The 18,784-nt window shown below is 41.6% G+C and overlaps 4 protein-coding genes across 7 annotated transcripts; 1 reads left to right on the forward strand and 3 right to left on the reverse strand.

Annotated features, from left to right (window-relative positions):
• Positions 1–959: 959 nt before the first annotated feature.
• LOC4324173 (membrane-bound transcription factor site-2 protease homolog) lies at positions 960–5,171 on the reverse strand. Of its 4 annotated transcripts, none has more exons than XM_015766884.3 (10): positions 5,039–5,171; positions 4,281–4,346; positions 3,803–3,869; positions 3,446–3,520; positions 3,270–3,373; positions 2,960–3,107; positions 2,589–2,666; positions 2,082–2,513; positions 1,628–1,957; positions 960–1,170 (listed from the first exon to the last, which is right to left on the reverse strand). In XM_015766884.3, exons 1-10 carry the CDS (start codon positions 5,137–5,139, stop codon positions 994–996), a joined length of 1,578 nt encoding a protein of 525 aa, XP_015622370.1. In that variant the 5' UTR covers positions 5,140–5,171; the 3' UTR covers positions 960–993. The 4 variants fall into 4 exon arrangements, with proteins under 4 accessions (XP_015622370.1, XP_015622369.1, XP_015622372.1 ...); XM_015766883.3 differs by having other exon boundaries at positions 3,270–3,394; XM_015766886.3 differs by lacking the exon at positions 3,803–3,869.
• Positions 5,172–5,398: 227 nt separating this feature from the next.
• LOC4324174 (actin-related protein 2/3 complex subunit 2A) lies at positions 5,399–9,914 on the forward strand. Its single transcript, XM_015756935.3, has 10 exons — positions 5,399–5,636; positions 5,720–5,786; positions 6,417–6,624; positions 7,161–7,330; positions 7,511–7,588; positions 7,878–8,010; positions 8,094–8,185; positions 8,795–8,851; positions 9,333–9,404; positions 9,475–9,914. Exons 1-10 carry the CDS (start codon positions 5,575–5,577, stop codon positions 9,496–9,498), a joined length of 963 nt encoding a protein of 320 aa, XP_015612421.1. The 5' UTR covers positions 5,399–5,574; the 3' UTR covers positions 9,499–9,914.
• LOC4324175 (uncharacterized) lies at positions 9,885–10,362 on the reverse strand. The gene has a single exon (XM_015756944.3). It carries the CDS (start codon positions 10,288–10,290, stop codon positions 10,039–10,041), a length of 252 nt encoding a protein of 83 aa, XP_015612430.1. The 5' UTR covers positions 10,291–10,362; the 3' UTR covers positions 9,885–10,038.
• Positions 10,363–10,972: 610 nt separating this feature from the next.
• On the reverse strand, positions 10,973–14,996 carry LOC4324176 (cytosolic isocitrate dehydrogenase [NADP]). The gene is made up of 15 exons (XM_015756921.3): positions 14,839–14,996; positions 14,070–14,113; positions 13,842–13,951; positions 13,543–13,580; positions 13,370–13,447; positions 13,216–13,269; positions 13,036–13,137; positions 12,860–12,945; positions 12,677–12,780; positions 12,475–12,543; positions 12,283–12,398; positions 12,128–12,162; positions 11,835–11,977; positions 11,501–11,626; positions 10,973–11,382 (listed from the first exon to the last, which is right to left on the reverse strand). The coding sequence occupies exons 1-15, from the start codon at positions 14,885–14,887 to the stop codon at positions 11,298–11,300; spliced, it is 1,239 nt and encodes a 412-aa protein (XP_015612407.1). The 5' UTR covers positions 14,888–14,996; the 3' UTR covers positions 10,973–11,297.
• Positions 14,997–18,784: the final 3,788 nt, after the last annotated feature.

Genomic DNA, 18,784 nt, shown 5'->3' on the forward strand with positions numbered 1-18,784 from the left:
GTTTAGATTCCTACTTAGGGTGTGTTTGGTTCCAAAGTTTTTTTCCAAACTTCCAACTTTCCATCACATCAAACCTTTTATACACACACAACTTTTCAGTCACATCGTCTCCAATTTCAACCAAATTCTAAACTTTGGGCCAATCTAAACACAGCCTTATTTCTTCAAACTTCCAATTTTTCCATCACATCAAATGTTTAGACATATGCATGAAGCATTAAATGTGGAAGAAAAAAAACCAATTGCACAGTTTGCATGTAAATTGCGAGACGAATCTTTTAAACCTAATTACGCCATGATTAGCCATAAGTGCTACAGTAACCCACATTTACTAATTATGGATTAATTAGGCTCAAAAGATTCGTCTCGCAGTTGACAGTCCAAATCTGTAATTTGTTTTGTTATTAGTCTACGTTTAATACTTCAAATGTGTGTCAAATACGTCAAAAAAAATTTGGCACCGAACTAAACATGGCCTATATTTTGGGATGGAGATGGAGAGAGTACACTTATTTTCCTATTGTTTAAAATTTAAACATTTGCCTAGTTGATCAGAAAGATATGCCTGCAATGACGATTTGTTCTCTAAATAAAGTGCACCAAATTTAGAATCATGACAATAACAGTTTGACATGTTCACTACCAAAATCAAACAGATCTCCACCGAAACATGTTGAGATCAATTGAAATTTGATATTCCCGTTTTAACTTACAACAGTGAGGTGCATACCCACAAACCCACTCATATCTTGGGTCAAAATATTCTACAAGCATGAGGGCTCGGGAATTGTCTAAATTTTAATCATAAACTCACTAAAGTTAAGGCCACTTTGTTCTGTAACAATGCTGGCCTGCAATTTTGTCAGGAGACCAGGAGAGCATCCGTCTTACATATTACCAGTATTGTGTATGATCTCATACAGTTGATCAGATCTATGGTATTATGATAAGATAAACTCAAAAAAAAAAAAGAGACATTTCCATATAAAGGAGTTATACAAAGCCATAATATAGTGTCATGGAATACAGGGTTCTTGAGAACAAAACAATGGACAAGATCGTCCACAAAAAGCGGCAAACCTTAAGAATATTGCGCTGCTGTCTCCGAGTAAACCAAGAAAAGTAGCTTAACATAGTCTCCAAAATCGCTTCCCCGTCAAGAAAGTACACCTGCAGCGTTTCATGGTTAGGTGCTAAAAAAAGTACTATACTGTGCACGCAGTATGTTACTTTAATGCAGTGTAAATTTAAGCCAGGTGCTACAAAATCGAAGTGACTTCAGAAAAGAAGAGCATAGAAAGCTAAAGCATTCTGTAACCAATTGATTTGTATATGTTGGGGTTTCAGAAGAATACAAGGAGGAGCTTAAGCAAATAGCAACAACAATAGGCCAAACGGCAGGTTTCTAGCAAATATCAGTACTTCAAGGGTTTCAGCTTTCAACTTTCAACTATCATATCATGCATGTTTTTACTTTTCTCAAATTATTTGCCAAATTCCTTTGCTGCAAAGAATAAGATAAAAAAAGAAGGAAATCCTACATGTAGGGCAATGTCATGAGGCACTGAGGCATGATGTGAGAATGTAAGATGAACAATAAAGAATGAAACTTCAATAGAGAACATACTGGTAAGCAATTGACTACAGCCAATGCTGCAGACACACGAAATAAACAACTTAAACCATCTTGCAAGATACGAGGAACATCTGCAATGAAAAGCAAGAGAGGCCATCGAGGTCGGTAAGAGGATAACTTAATAGAATGTGCTGCTGATAACAGATCACCCGCATAAACAAAAGTTCCCTGGCAAGGACCCAATCCAGGGTTATTATTTCCATCATGCAGCAATGATGAGTTCCTTTCTTTCTGTAAGCACTCCAAAGAATAAGGTCTGGCATAAGAGATCTCTATCCATGAAATCCCAGGGCCTAGAACAGGCACCAAACAGTACTCATCCTGTCAGAATCGATCAAAAAATGTATAAATAAGAGAAAGGTAATGCAAAAGGATAAGCGATACTATAATAAGGAACCAATCCTCCAGGATTATTCCTAAGGGCTCTAATTCAGTGTTATTTTACCTCCAAACATGCAAAGTTGCTTCTGCCATCTTCGGCCCCCCGCCATCCATTTCCACATTTTTTAAGCTTGACAACATCTTTTGCAATCAAACAATATTTGTCTTCAACTTCCTTCTTGCCAATACCTTTCTCACTCATTCTTTGAAAGGCTACCAGATCATCTGGGCAAGATAGCTTGTCATTTATCTGCCAAAGATTCTTGCTTGCATCCATCCATGAGTTGGGAACACAGTAACCCTTTCTAGAACCAGTGGCACGATAGCCTTCAGAGCCTTCAAGGAGATCACGGCTGCTTATTTGTACTACATTGTCCTGAGTAAGCATTTTCATCCATTCATCAGCTCTTGTTATGTTCAATCCATCCACAGAAAGGATAAAATTGTGAGCAGACAAGTATCCTGACAGAGGAGATGCTTCTGGGACTCCTGTAATCTGTTCTGACAGCCTTTTAGAACATGAAGGATCATGGAGATCTAAATAAGGACAAGTTCAAAGAAACAGACTTACCATAAGACCACCAGTCACAAAGAGAGGATACAGCACCACAGGTAGTAATAATGCCATGATGACACATACTCCACATAACTATTAGACATGAAATCATAAATAAACATCATTATGAATGAACGTGCTTACAAAAATATGATAAGAAGCTGCAGCAGTAATGCAGAACTGCCGAACTGGCATTTCTCAAATGTGCTCCTTTTTTTAATTCACAACTTCTGGTCTCTATAGGTTAGCATGCATGCCACAAATACTGAAAATAGATGGAAATGCGCTTTAAAATTAAAAGGAATAGAAATATATGGTCAAATAAAATCAAGATATTTTACTTCTTTTTTAAAAAAAAATAATCCATGCACGCCAGCGTTACTTACCATAACATTATGCCAAATCCCTGCACAATAAATCCGAAGCATAGAAAAAAGAGGTAAATTTTGCAGCTGGTCACAGTTCAGAGCAATTAATGCCCCAGGAAAAAGTGCAGCTACGAATACCGCAACATACTCAATCTGTATGCCCTCGCTGTTGCATATTTAGCAATGAATGTGTCAGCAATGTGCGAAAGGAATACTGTAAGCGGGTGAAAGTTAATATTGTAAGTCAACATATAAAGTATGCCTTCTGCAAATGAATGCAAACACATGCAGAACATCTCGTAGAAAATGTAGGTCAGCAAATAAGGACCTTGCAGCTGCAACAGCATGTCCAAATTCGTGAAAAGCAATAGAAAAAACTGTTGATGCTATGATTGCTGCGATGTCCATTATTGATATGCCAAAGCTGGAAGCCTGCAATAGATTAAGGGCATGCTGAATGGTTGATGTTAGAAGTTGAAAAATGAAGGGACAAATTGTAGTCACCAGTAGATTTTGTAGCCAGGTACTAAATGACCGACCACTGAAATAAACTGCACCAATTGAGTCCCACAATAGCATCTGAAACATGCAACAGACCACAGTACATAAACGTGCACATTTCAAGGCAAGTACAACATATGAAACTTTCCAAAATTTTAAAGAAAGGATGAAGACCACTACTATCCCAGTGATATCCTACACAGTTCATAAAAACAAATGTCGAGATTGATAGGGTGTGCTGGCTGTTCTAACGATTTAAGCAACAATGTCAACAGATTCATGATATAGGTAAGGTAATGAACATTTTTTAGTTGGCATACGTATTTCAGAGTATTGGTAATTATTCGACACTGAACTTACCACTGATATTCCAACTAAAGCAACAACAGAGAAATAAACCCCTGCAGAAAACCATGCTCTCATGTATCTGCCAAAAAGAAAGTTAACTAATTTACCATAACTTCAAATATCTTGGCATCAGCATAGTGAGCAGCAAGGAAACTATCAATATGGTTACCCCATCAGATTACACCTCCCCAAAGGGGCATGAGCTAAAACTTTCAGCAACAGCGAAGAAATTTAACTCCAAATGGTACAGATGGCTCCTAGAGTGCATTTTTTCTCATTCTTTTTAAAGAAAAGAAACCTTTGCATCTTATGTACAAAAATGAAATAAGGTGCTAACTTGGCTATATTCTTGTTTATAGTATGTAAAAGTCCATGGGTAATTATATAAATATATTCCTCTTTTCGCGGGGAAAAAGGGTACAATATGCACATCAAAGAAACACTGAGTAATTAAAGAAGATAAAAGGTCAAAAGTTAAGATAAAGCATACCTAGCATATCTCCATCCCAAATTAAATATGATGTCATTGAAGGAATATATTTTGCAGTCACAGTACCTAAATTTTGTATAAGCACAGTAAGTGAATATAATAATCATTGCCTCCACTAATACAAAATGACAGGAGTAAACTGCATTGAAATATACAAGAAATTGAAGAATAAATGAAAGATAAAATACGTGTCCAACATCTCATGCAGTACTATATAGAGTCGAATGCAATTTTTCCATGATAAGCTGATAAGCAGATTTAAAAGGAACAGAGAAACTTGTTGTCCTGAAAATTAAAACCATTCTGCGGATGGCTAGATGCAGGGGAGACAATTCAATTTATCAGGATTAGGGCTGAGGATGAATGGTGTATCCCAACAGCAGGTCTGAACCAGTGAACCCAACAGGATACATCACTGAAATTTGGTAAATCGATACAACACACAAATCGAATTTTCACCAACTGTTGAAAGTGTACTACTAGAAGAATGGAAACTACAACATTGCCAACCCATGTTAAATTTCCAAATCAAGCTTTATAATTTCGCCTAACGGTTGCCCGCATCCTACAAGCTCTAAATCAAGCTCTGCTCTACAAGAAACCAATGTAAAAGTACTGGGAAAATAATTACGAAGAACGCAAGCATAGGCTCGATTTAGCCGCGACTTAGGGTTTGGTGAGGGTAAGAAGCTAACTAGTACTACTAAAATCTGACTAGATCGAGCGGTTTTGAGTCAGAATCTCTCTACTTCACTGACCAGCAAGAGACGGAGTGCTCGGCGCGGCGGGCGGCGGCGCTCGAGGGCAGAACTGGCGGCGCACGGCCACGCCGCCTGCTGCGGCCGACGCCGCCGATCATTCCAGCGGCGACGGCGACGGCTTGGACACGGCAAGTTTTGGGGGGGGGGGGGGGGGGGATTAACTGCGCAGGGCGGAAATCTCAGCCGTCCGATTCAGATCGGAGGGTTCATATTAGCGATGGATTCCACTACGCCGACTGCTTTGGCTGATTGGCTCTCGCATTGTCACATTTAGCAAAGGAGCCCCTCCAATTTCACCAGATTTACATCTCCACCCTCCTCCTCCTCGTCTTCTTCCTTCCTCTTCCCATTCTGCTCGTCCGTCTCCGATTCGCAGCCACATCGACAGATCCAGCCGCGCCCCTGATCCAGTGGTAGCTCGAGCGAGGCTGCTATCACGGTGGAGGATTTTCGTCTGATTCGAGGAGGAATCGGTCGGGTCGAGCAGAGGAGCGGAAGAAGAAAGATTGGTCGGAAGGAGGAGAGAGGTGGGGATGATACTTCTCCAGTCGCCGTCCAGGTTCCTGCTCCAGATCCTGCAGGATCGCGTCCTCAGGTACGTCGCTGCGCGGCCGACCATCCCCTTTTCTTGATCCCGCTCGTCGCCCTTAGCTCATGCGGGTTTTGTGTGGTTTGCAGTGGCGACAAGGGCGTGGACATCGATTGCCACACGGTGGAATTCGACGATGTGCGGTATCATATCCAGGTAAGTAGTACCGTACTGCCGAATCTGGATATCCATTCTTGTGTGCCGCCTTAAGATTTAATGTTAAAATTGAGCTTGCTATCTATACATTGCTGCATGTGTAGAATGTGTTATGCTATGTTAAATATTTCGGTGCAGAGCTTCGTTCAGTTATTGGTATGTTGTATGCACGAAAATAATACCAGAAACACCTGAACTAAAGAACTGACCTGTTTTCTGGTGCTGAATTGCTCCACGATCTCATGCTATCCAAGTCATTGTTGCTACTGTGGTAATGAAATTGTTCTATAATAATTTGGTAAAATTGGCATCATATATTGGAGTGGATTGTATTTCACCTTCTAATCAAGATAATGAGGCTGCCCGCATATCTTTTGTATAAGCAGCCTTCCATAATATTGGTGATCATTTTCACTTATGAGCATATAATATTATACCTTGCTTGGAGGGTTCTGTATTTCACCTTTAATCAAGATAAACTCCTTAGAAGCTTAATTATCATATTTCCTTTTTCTTTTATGAATTTATTGAACTCTTGACATTACTTCATTATACATGTTTTGGGTGTTGGGATCAACTATTACCTGCTTCATATTTGATTTCCTAATGAATGCTGGTCTTTGGTTCCAGTTTTCTATGAGGAATCCAAAGGTAATGGTGCTATCAGTAGCATTGCCCCTCCCACCTCCTGAGGCCATGCTATATGATGGACTTCCACTTGGTGCTATCGAGGCAATAAAGGCAGCTTATGGACCAGTCGTTCAAATTCTTGATCCTCCAAAGGATGGCTTTGATCTCACAATGAAGATAAACTTGACAAAGCTTCCGCCAGATGAAGGTTCTAGAGTTCCCTTTCCAAGGTTACCATTGTCTTGTTGTGCTACATGATTGAATTAGATGATGGTTCTATGTACCTTGAGATGTCATCCATTGATAGAACTTTGGTGCAAGCTAATGGTTAGAAATGGATTCATCGTTTACAAATAGATGCTTTACGAAAATGTCAAATATGTTATGTATAGTGCATTTAATTATCATGGGCTTCTCAGACCATAAATTGGCTAATTGTAGAATCTTTTAGCTATATGGATTGATTTTGATGCCTTCTGTAAATGAAAGAGAAATGGAAGTCAGTAGGTTTTGGGCAGTCCATTGAACAAGTCCATTTCTTGTTGATAGAAGGAATTCTCATATTTCTGTTATACTGTCAGACTTCATATATTTGCTTGTAGATACTTGCACATATTCTTCCAAACATGGTAATGGATCAAATTACTGTTTGTGATTATTTATTTTGGTCAGGCCTATCAAAATCATGGAATCTCTATGTGTATCTTGTAACCATTATCCGGCTAACACTTTAATGTATTCCAGAGCAAAGGAATGCTGTCTTGACTCAAATTGCATCTGTGAGAGAGGTGGTGCTGGGTGCACCACTGAAACTTCTGCTGAAGCATCTAGCTTCAAAGACGGTGGCTCCTAATGTTGACAAGCTTGTTGCTCTTGTTCACCGTCCTAATGAATCCTTTTTCGTTGCTCCCCAGGTATAAATTTGAGAACTCCTATAAATGTATCTATCATACTTCAAAGCATAGTTTTCCTTTGGCAATGAACAGCTAGGTAGGTTCTTAGATATATCAATCTAGATTAATCTATTTAAGAGTTATGTATTTGACGTTTACTTTCAGTTCATACAGTCCATGAGATTAATTTCTTTTTCACAGGCAGACAAAGTTACAGTAGTATACCCTATGAGGTTCCAGGATTCCATTGATATAGTTTTAGCAACTTCCTTTCTGCAGGTATTTTGGACACTTCCTTCTTGTCTCTTTTATCTGCTTCAAGCAATTCATTTTCTAGTTTTTTTATGATCATTTATAGACATCTTCAACAAACCGATCTTTAGGCATTTAGCACTACTTTCATTAAGACTTGAACGGATATATGCCTTAACTTAATGGTTTTGTGAAAGTTTGTCTTGAGGCCATTTCTTGATGGCATAACCATATTATGAGAAGCAACTTATGGAAGGACACAATATGATGGGGCAGCTCTGCCTATTTTGTTTTAAACTTTTCTGGTTAAATCTAGGAATTTGTGGAAGCAAGGCGGACTAGCGCTCTTAACAACGCCCCTTCCTGCTTGTGGTCTCCAGTACCACCTCTTGAGTTAAAAGGAGTACCTTCTGATGCACTAAATGCAAATGCCGGTTTTGTTACTTTTGGTAATATGCATTTAAGCGTTTTCTTCTGTTTTTCTTTTCTATTGAAGACCCCTTTTTTGTCTCACTAACTCATCTTTATGCAGTTGTTTTCCCGCGGCATGTTGAGGGTAAAAAATTGGACAAAACAGTTTGGAGTTTGTTGACTTTTCATGCTTATGTAAGCTACCATGTGAAGGTAAGGTCCTTTTTTCTTATGTTGGCTGATCCATACTTCTCAATTAATCAAGTCCGTGCATCTGTCATCCATAATTGTGAATCAACCAATTGCATCCAATGCGCAGATTTTCCATCAATGGGTTAAATTTGGCTTAGTGAAGATGAAAATCCATTGTTTAATACTGAGCTCTACTGTTATGGACTATTTCCAAGAAGATAATATTCTTTTGGTTGCAAATGGCCCCAAGGAACACACTATTTGGATCTTTTGACCAGATTCCTGCCAAAATACCATCAAATTTTCCTAAGTCTATTCTGGGTGAATTTTTTTTCCAAAGATGAAAAATATCTGATTTGCCCAAGACAGCTGATATTGCTATTGCAGAAAGCCACCTTGGAACAAATTGGAACATTTTTCTTAAGCCACCTTCAGCATGGGATTTTAAGATTTTCATGATTCAGTAGTTGACACGGTACTTTATTGGGACATATTTTAACCTTGCCACAGTTCTCTTGTGCTCGCTTGTGAAACATTTCTCTTTGGCTTATATACATGATTTTTACTCTTCCATGACTTGTGGTTTTTAACTTCACAAGTTCTCAGTCCCTTCTGTTTCCTGTATGGCAGTGTTCTGAAGGATTCATGCACACCAGGATGAGACGTAGAGTTGAGACGCTGATCCAGGTAATACAAACATATCCGTACTAAATTGATTTCCTTCAATATATCCTATGGATTATTTGTTACCTTTATTCAGCACCTTTCGCTCTCAGCTTTGAGTGGTTGTGTAGCGGCAGATGCGGGTTTAGTATCATGAAACAAATAGACTACAAATCATTGCTGTTAATTTCAGTTTACTGGTTTTTCCTTGCTAAAAGGCTGAAAGCTGGTGATGCACCGAGACCACCTGAAATAAACTGATAGGCCATATCACTCCATGCCTTAAACTGAGTATATTTAGTGTGCTAGGAAATTGGTCATGACGGTTTTCGGGCTTTCAAAGAAACTAAATTACGATTGCTCGCATCTAATCGATAACTATTTGAGAGCTACTGCTATGATTCATGGAGGTATCATGGTATCATGTTGTGAAATAACATAGTGACTTGTCCCATGAAGAACAGCACTGCATAACTATTGTTTTGCTGATCGACCTTACGTGCAGGCTTTGGATCGTGCAAAATCTGATGCAGAGAAGTTGAAGAAGTTGGTGAATGGTGGATCTTTCAAAAGGCTGGTTTGTGCAAATACCTTGAATTCGTGCTTAAACCCATCTTTTCTTTCACTGATTAAGACTCTCCTCGCAGAGCTTGAATAATGACGGCAACTAGCGTCAGCGAAGATGCTGTCGGTGTGTCAGTAGAAGACCTTTTATATCCTGGGACCATAGAGCCGCAGCTGGTGAAACAGAATCAGCATCCGGCTGTTCATCGCTTGTTTCTTTTTTTCCGGGAGGATATTCTACCTTGCTGAATTGAGGGTGAGGAATAGATTAAACTGAATTGACCTTAGTGACTTGCGACACCATAACGGCGTATCACCTGAGGACGCTCATTTCTTGTTGGCCCTCCTACATCGATCCATCTTTCTACACTTCCTTCTATGTTTGTTGATTGATCCATCGGCCCAAGTCAGTCTAGGCTATTATGAGTTCGATTTTGTAAAATATTGTTTTCTATAGCCTGTCAGATGATTGTTATTTTCATTGTAGCTGTGCTGAAATGGAAACTCAAGAGCAGTTTTATTACATCATTATTGTTACAGGCTCACACACATGGTGCTCTTACAAACAGAAGAACACTCTAGGCGCACGTACAACAACAAAGTAGCAGCACCATTCTTTCTACCGCACGGTCTTCACGTGAACGATATCACGCGCCGGTCCCGGTGGCCCCGGCGTCGGCGCCGGCGCCGTGGCCGACCTGCTTGGCGTCGAAGGCGCGGTCGTCCACCTTGCGCGCGGCGGGCTCGTCGACCTTGTCCTGCACCTTGTCGATCTGGATGGCGCCCTGGTCCTCCCGCGAACGCAGGTCCGTGCGCGTGCGGTTCTCCCCGCCGCCCACCGACTCGTACGTCGTCGGCGTCGTCTCGCCCATCGGCTGCGCGCCCTGCGCCCCCGACATTGCTGCAAAAGGCTTGGCTCGGCTGCTGCTTCCTTCCTTTACGCTGAACTCTCGTAGTCTCGTGTGGCTGCTGAGGGTGACGCCTCGCCGGGAGAAGCGTATATATAGCCGGGCTGCGATGTCGCGCGGGAGGTGTGCTGCGTGCACGTGAGGAGGCGGCACGGCGGCGCGTGGCATGGGTCAGGAGGAACGTGGCGGGACACATCGGCGTCGGCCGCTGGACTCGTGTCGCGGCAGCGCAGCTCAGGCGACCGTGACGTACGATTTGGCCGGCGCCCAGTAGTCATGCAGCAGGATAAACATCACAACCCAAGGTCTGCACATCTGGGATAATGGCCGGCGTGCAGGATAAACCACCTGGCCTGGTTGTTATCCGGCGGGTGAGGGGTGAGAGCGCGTGCTGCCATTTGGGGCATACGACAATGAATAAAGCCACAATGGCACAATCCCAGCACGACAGCAAGTCGATAGGTATAGGCTGACGCGTTACAGTTTGGAAAAATCCTGTGAGTTCAGAAGATATCGTCCCCCTGCACGGCTGGCATGAGGGCTCTGCAAGGCTGAAAGATCATACGCTGCTGCTAGAAGCATTTACAGAAGCTTCACAGTTAAAACCTTACTTCAACCTCTTTACGACAACACAATTAAACTTCGAATTGTGCACCATGCTTCCTTCAGCCCAGATTCCAAGGTACGAATTATCAATCAAGAAATTATCAAACCATCCAAATGAGGAACATAGATAATTTTCCAGTCGGACGCTAACTGATAGGGATAAAACAACTATCAGCAATGACAGATTGTTCTATATATCCTTTATTTGGGAGGTCCCGTCTACGTGATATCAGCATCTATGGACTGCTTGGATCGACAACAATTTGTACCGATGCTGTAAATGTTCATTCAGTCCAGAATGAGAACTCGAATGGTAATGGTGATACAGCCAAAATGACTTTAAAAGAAGGGAAATGAAGCACTGAAGTTGGCAAGAGTATCTTGTAAAAAGCTCAGTTGGCTGCCAGTCTTGACCGGAGCTCCGCAGCAACCGCATCAATGAACTCTTCAGTGTTCAGGTAATGGCTTCTTGTGACGCTACAAGTCAAAAAGGAAAATAAATTAAACAGAATGAGTTCTTTTATCATAGCTACAAAACTTTGCAGAAAAACACAACTGAAGTGCATGAGGCAAAAACTGAAACAGCATAACATACTTTGAAGACCCGTGAATAAGAAGAGCAAGGTCTTTGGTCATCTTCCCAGATTCCACGGTTCCAACGCAAGCAGCTTCAAGTTTTAGTGCAAAGTCAAGAAGTCTAGCATTGTCGTCAAGCTTTGCCCTGCAGTGCACAAACAGTGCATTTGCCATGAGTTAATCATCCAACTCAGAGAGCCAGACCCAAGCATAGAACGACATGAGCTACTTCGCTATTTTCGGTATTTGGCGAAACAATAAGATGATGCTAATTCACCATATAGCTGACCAAAGATAATACTTCTAACAAATAATTCCAAGTGCTAGAGACATAAAGTAGGTAGGACTTGTACCTGTGTGCAAGTCCTCTGGTCCAAGCAAAGATTGAAGCAATGCTGTTTGTGCTGGTTTCACCTCCCTTCTGGTGAACACGGAAATGACGGGTAACCGTGCCATGGGCAGCTTCAGCTTCAATTGTTTTTCCATCAGGGCACACCTACATATTAAACAAAGTAGTGTCATATATATTAGGCAGGGTTCAACCAAAATTAAGGCTTTCCACTGTACAGAAGACAACACCCTAAAACAATATATTTAATATTTAGTCATGAACAATAAAGTAGAAGTAATATACATAGTTACATACCAATACTGATGTCATCAAACCCAATGAACCAAAGCCTGCACATTTATAGATCCAGTGAATTATTTAACAGTCAGCATCGTTTATCATGCAACTAGGAAAAAGGATAACATTTTTTGCCCATGAAATTCATGGTTCAGAAGTTAGCATATTCGTACCTTGAGCTAAGAAATCACTCTGCACATCTCCATCGTAATTCTTGCAAGCCCACACATAGCCCCCTTCACTCTTAAGTGCATAAGCAACCATGTCATCGATGAGACGATGCTCATACCTACCAGAAGTCAAGATCATGACACATGTGAGAAAAGCTTCTCAGAGAATTTTAAACAACAAAACAAGTTACCTACCATATTCCGGCAGCCTCAAACTTGGATTTCCACCCAGCTTCATAGACCTCCTGGAAAATATCCTTGAACCTGCATCATCAAAAAAATATTACACCAGTTATATATGTCACCTGAAAAGATTAGTCAGATACACAATCATAGCCTGGATACATAAACCAAGATTTGAATAAATAGTAGGTGCAAATGTGCAAAAATGTACTACCTTCCATCATATTTCTTCAGGATTGTGTTTTTGGTGCTAAGATAAAGCGGCCATTTCTTCTCATAAGCAGTTGTCATAGAAGCTTCAGCAAAAGCTCGGATTGACTATAAAACAGTTACAGGAATGGTCAGAAAAATACATTACTTTTCAACTAAAGAAAACTAAATATGGAGTTTACAGCACCTCATCAGTGTTGTACATAGACAAAGCAACTCCTCCAGCACCAGTGAAGTTGAACACCTCCAGATCAATCTGCTCATCCTTTCCCTCTGTAAGAACAGACAGATATAACGAGATCAAATTTTACTCATATCAGTTCAGTGAAGAACAAATAATAAAGTGTAGCCAAGCAACCATACCAAAAACCAGCTTGAGCTTGCCAGGCCCCTTCAGAACTGCATCAGTTGCTCGGTACTGATCACCAAAAGCATGCCTTCCAATGCAAATGGGCTTAGTCCATCCTGGTTTCATCAATGGTTCAATGTTACAGATGAACTTAGTTCATTCAATAAAGAATAGATTCATATCCTCTTAAATACCTGGAACAAGCCTTGGGACATTTTTGCATATAATTGGCTCTCTGAATACAGTGCCTGAAAGGTAAAACGAAAGCGAAATGTCAAAGGTAACAAGAAAGGGAAATGTCAACAGCCAATTTCTGTGTGTTATATCAAACTAATGGTACCAGCATACCATTGATAATATTCCTAATTGTGCCATTGGGGCTCTTCCACATTTGCTTTAGGTTGAACTCCTTAACCCGAGCCTCATCTGGAATAGTGTTGAAATAGAAAGAGATAAGAGTCAAATGAAGAATATATCTTTTTAGCTGCATAAGATAAAAGGCCACTTAATATATCTTTTACCTGGAGTAATCGTCGCACACTTAATAGCCACATTGTACCTGCACGGCATTTGATTAGAAAGATAAGAGATATACAAAAATAGTGAAACATACAAACGGTATAGTTGTACGATAAAAGTGTGTACTATTATAGCTACACATCCAGAAAGGTCCTACGAGTATCTACCACAATACACAAATTGTCGTTTACTAATAATTAAAGATGGACACACCAAACTAAATTCCACACAAATCAATGAAAACAGTGTGATCACAAATTGTCTTCTTAGCACGGACTTTAAAATATCTTAAATTCCTTACTTGAGAGTAGCCTCTGCAGCCTCCACGGTGACCTTGTCATCAGTTGCATCACGGTGGAGAACTCCCAAGTCATAGTACTTAATGTCCAGATCCAAAAATGGAAAGATAAGCTGAAATAAACAAGATTGTCAGCTTAATATATACAAGAGAAAAACAGGAAAAACACACAAAAAAATTAGCAAGTACATCAGATTAATCACAACACAGATAAGGAGATATATTCATTACCTTGTCCTTGATAGACTGCCAGAATATCCTGGTCATCTCATCACCTGGAGTAGGTGAATTACAAATCAGTTAGTTCCATAAGATGAAACAGAGGCTCACTGATATATTATGTGCAAATAATCTCTGACTCATTACAAACACAGTGCCGTATACCCTTAATTCCTGATATACTTATAAGTATGTGCAGTGTTTGCAACAATTTTTCATTAGAGATCTTCCCTTCGTTATATTTAAAAAACAAAGGAACAGTTCGGACGAGTCCTGATGATGTTTGGACATCAAACATGATCAATTGCATATGGAAATAGCCTCACAAAAGTACATAACCAATATCTAAACGACAACCAGAATTCTGGACTCCAAACCCACTATTCAAAATTTTCACATCATGCATCCAATTCACAATACTTTCGTCAGCTGCACATAGATCATCCATCGGGGCATCGCATATATGCATATATCTCTACATGCTTAAATCCGGCCTCTAACACGGCAGCAAATCGTCTCCCGCGTGTCCACAAACTAATACAGCGGCAGCTCGGCTCCACAGAGTGATTACGCGCTAAAATCCTACGCGCACGAACTCGACGCACCATCGCCTAGCCTAAACAAAAGCAACCTCGACGGGAAAACAACAGCGATTTGCCGGATCACGCGGATCTCTCCGCGACACCCACGAACCAAAAAATATCAAAACCCAGCGCATGCGAACGGCGCCTCGTCCGCGGGACAGATCTGCTGGTGCGGAGAGGGAAGCGGGGGATCTAACCGTCCATCTCGACGATGGGGTTGGCGACCTTGATCTTCTCGAACGCCATGGCGGCGGCGGCAGCGGCCGGGTGCGGCGCTGCTTGCCTCGGAGATCGGGAGCCGGTGGGAAGCAGCCGGCGGCGGAGGAGGATGTGGGAAAGGAAGATTGGCACGGGCAGAGAGAAAGATGCGAGCAGTTGGGCGAGCGCATTTAAAGAACAGACGGGTGGGAGGTATGGGTCCCACCTGTCATTGAGACACTACATTTGTTAGTAATATTTTTCGCCTGCATAATTGTTGGTTATGGGATCAGAGCGTGGGGCCCACTTGAATGTGAATCTGGGTGCGTGCGGTTGGTGGGCAATGTAGGGCGATGGACTCCGGCGGCCAAAGCGTTTGGCACGGCGAGTATTATTCGAGGAGTGGTGATTTTTGCAGCGATTAGTTTTGGTAGATGTCTCTTGTTTGACCAATCATTTGGATTAGGTGGTACTAGTAGAAACTCCATTTGGTGTATTGGAGTGTCCATGACGTAAGAGTTACTACTACTATCTGGAGAAATAGTAGTCTCTCTCTCGTGACACCTCGAAATTAATCTCTCTCTCTCTAATCCTCAGTATTTTTCTTCCCAAATCCAAAAACGGTGTGACCCTGTGAGAGTGTGAGATTGCAATCAAATCCAACAAAATTGATAGCACCCGACACGCAGCGCGTGACCAATCCGCCGCGCACATGCATGGCCGCGCCGTAGTTTAGGCGTTTAACCCTAGCATTAGCACGTCACGGGTATGAGATTCTCAAATGACATGAACACAACGACTCCACGAGCATTTTGGGCCGGGGAGGTAGGTTATTGTCTGCACCTAGGGCCTGTTCACTTGGTATAGGTGTCAAAATTTTGACAACTTGTCTAAATTTTAACAGGATTTTTTATATAGTAATTAAAATTTGGCAGCAAATTAAATATAGCCACTTTTTTTTATCTTTACCAAAATTTGGTAAGGTTAAAAATAGCATCAAAGTGAACAGGCCCCTAATTATCGTCACACAGCTCACAAAATGTGTTTGTGTGTAGTACTATCAACGAGGATCCTCTGCATTGCTGTTACAACAAACTGCAAAAGAATATGTATAGACTCTACTAAACCTCTCAGCAATTTAATTTTATTAGCTGAAAGCCTCTGATCAGAAATAAAATCGTAAAAACGACCTTTTTGGGCCCCTAATCCTACGTGAAATCCGTTCGTAAAATCAGTTTAGGTGGGACTGAGAACTGAGAAGTAGGCCCACAAGGTAGTGGCCCCATGTGTCAGTATTCATGTGCAAACAACATCAAGTCAATTAACATCTCTATCAAGTGGGATGCAGTCATGCAGCGCAAAGCAAATTTCCCACCTACTCCTACTATTTCCTTCCCAGTTGCCACGTTACCAACTCCATACTCCATACTCCATAGCCCATTCCTACGTGTAAAACAAAAACACTGCTCTCCTCTCAAACTCAAAGGGGAAAACGATAGAATGAAACCTCTCAAAAAAAAAAGATAGAATGAAAGAAACATTTGTCACATATCTTAACTTATTTCTCTTTTAAACTACTTAGTATAAAACATACTATAAGGACTTATTCGGTTAGAGAGATTTGAAGGGAATTATTCTACTTTTATTGTGTTGTGAAATTATTTCTTCTCAATTCTTTTCGACTCCTTCTTTTTGGAAATTAATCGAACAAACTCTAAATGTGTGTTTCAGAAGCTCTTTTCAGCAACATCATGCCGTTTAGTTAAGCGTAGCTTTCTTATAGTCGAATGTCATTCTCTGATTCTTTCAGGTTTTAATTTGTGCTAAAAGGGTTTTACTATAGAATCGTGTATTCGTCGTGGACAAAATATCTACAAACGGCTAAAGCAATGTCAAAATCATGAAAAGATCACCTGCCCTTTTCATGACAAGCAGCTAGTGTTGGCCACTGCCCAATGGCAGCCCGAAGAGCCAACATGGCAATGACATTTGGAAATTGGATTTTTGAACGATCAACACTCAGCAAGGCACCATTCCCTCAGAAAAGAAAAGGACAACAATAGAATTTATAGCCTTATAACAGAAGATGGACTAACAGAATCTAGCAACACATATCAGATATTATCTAAAGGAAAGAAACTCATGGTCCCCCACATCGCTCCTAAGCAGGCAACTCGGGCGGCAACCACGACCCTCCCTTCACTACTCACTATCGCCGGAACTGGTTGCCGGAATCCATGCAGCGACGAGGATGGTGGCGCCAAGGCCTCCTCTTTTCCCCGAGCTCTTGAAGTTTCATACGGCAGAAGGTCTAGCAATGGTCGTTGTCCGAGGCAAGCTGGAGTCGACGATGACAGCGGCGTGATGAGTTGTAGGCGACTGCAAAGGCAGAGGCAAGAGGTGTAGGGAACAGCTGGGTCTAGTCTCCCATAGTTAGATCCGGCCTCCCTCAGATGGTGCTGACGACAGCAGTGGTAGAGATGGCAATGGCAAAGCTAGTAGATGGCCAGTGAGGTGATGGTGCAAGTGGTAGATCTAGTAGAAATTTATTGTCAATATACCAACCGGTGCCACTGAGAGAAAAATAAATAAATTAGGTTTACAAATGGATTTCAATAATTGCTTTCTCTTTATGTGTTGGTTTTTATTTCAGTCTTTTTAATGTTGTCTGATTGTTTGATCTCTTTGAGATAATATTGTAATAAATGGTTGTAACTTCTTTGAAGCAGATGTCGGGATTTATTTCATTAAAAAAAGCATACACGGTTTTGTTGAAATGTATTCTTAAAAAAATGTGTATCATCGAAAGCCCAAAATCAGACATATACAAATAACATATTTTAAATTCATATGCTCGCATTTACGGCTAATTATTCTTTCAGGAGTAGGCAATGTACCCATCGACAGCGAGGTGCCCGTTGTGACTTCGTCAATCTCAAGATATGCCGGTCCAGTCTTCCGAAGATGCTCAGAGAGGTAGGGTGTGCGCGCACGTTCACCGGGAGAAGTGTGCAAGCATTATGGACGCATGCATTTGTACTTTAAAAAAAAACAGCACCCAACACCACACTATAATATGTATTTACTTGTTTTCTATAGCGATAGTAATCTTTTTACTTGATGATTCGAACCAACAAATTAGTTCAATTTCGTTGTTCCAATTAATATCTGTCCAGTTTCGCTGTTCTTCTAATCAAATATGTCCGGTTCACTAACCGCAGTGTTCATGTGACATTTTTTCGTGAATCAATTAGAAGTACGATTGTTCGATTTTTTTTTCGCTAAAACATACTGCTATACATGGCAAAAAGTTAAATCCTAAATATAAAAAGGTACCAAACCATAATAAATCATTATATAGTAGGAGCAAATATTAATATTTTTCCTATACTTGGTGCATCATAAATTATTATATAGTAGGAGTAGATAATATTTTCCCTATACTCTATGTACATTTTTCCAGGAGTTGATAGACTCCACATGAATACACAACACTCTTGTGCTCTCCCTCGAAGAACGGGGTCTTGCACTTCAGATATCCGAGCCCCGCCACATGACCCTCCACGTCGAAATCCACCTTCCCCGTCACGTGTTGCTCGGTCCGCACCATACCGTGCAGCTCCTCCTCACGTAGCACCGCGCTCTCTGCCGCTACGGCATACACCGCGGCCACGTTACTGGCGGCGCCGCCGCCCGGTCGCAGCCGCTGGCCGTCGATGCAGAACGAGGGCACGATGCCCCAGGCCAGGACCATGCCATGGTACGAGACGCGCAGCAAGGACGACCGCCAGCCGTGCATGCCCCCGACGCAGGCCGTGTACCCCTCGCGGACCCCGCTCACGTCGACGGCGAGGTGGAACGCTGGTGGCGGTGCTCCGTGGCCCGGCGGCGAGGAGGCGCCGGGGTCAAGCCCCTCAACTCCGACGATACGGAGGTAGAGGTTTG

Source organism: Oryza sativa, chromosome 1 (genome assembly GCF_034140825.1).
Source record: "Oryza sativa Japonica Group chromosome 1, ASM3414082v1".
Classification (NCBI taxonomy): domain Eukaryota; kingdom Viridiplantae; phylum Streptophyta; class Magnoliopsida; order Poales; family Poaceae; genus Oryza; species Oryza sativa.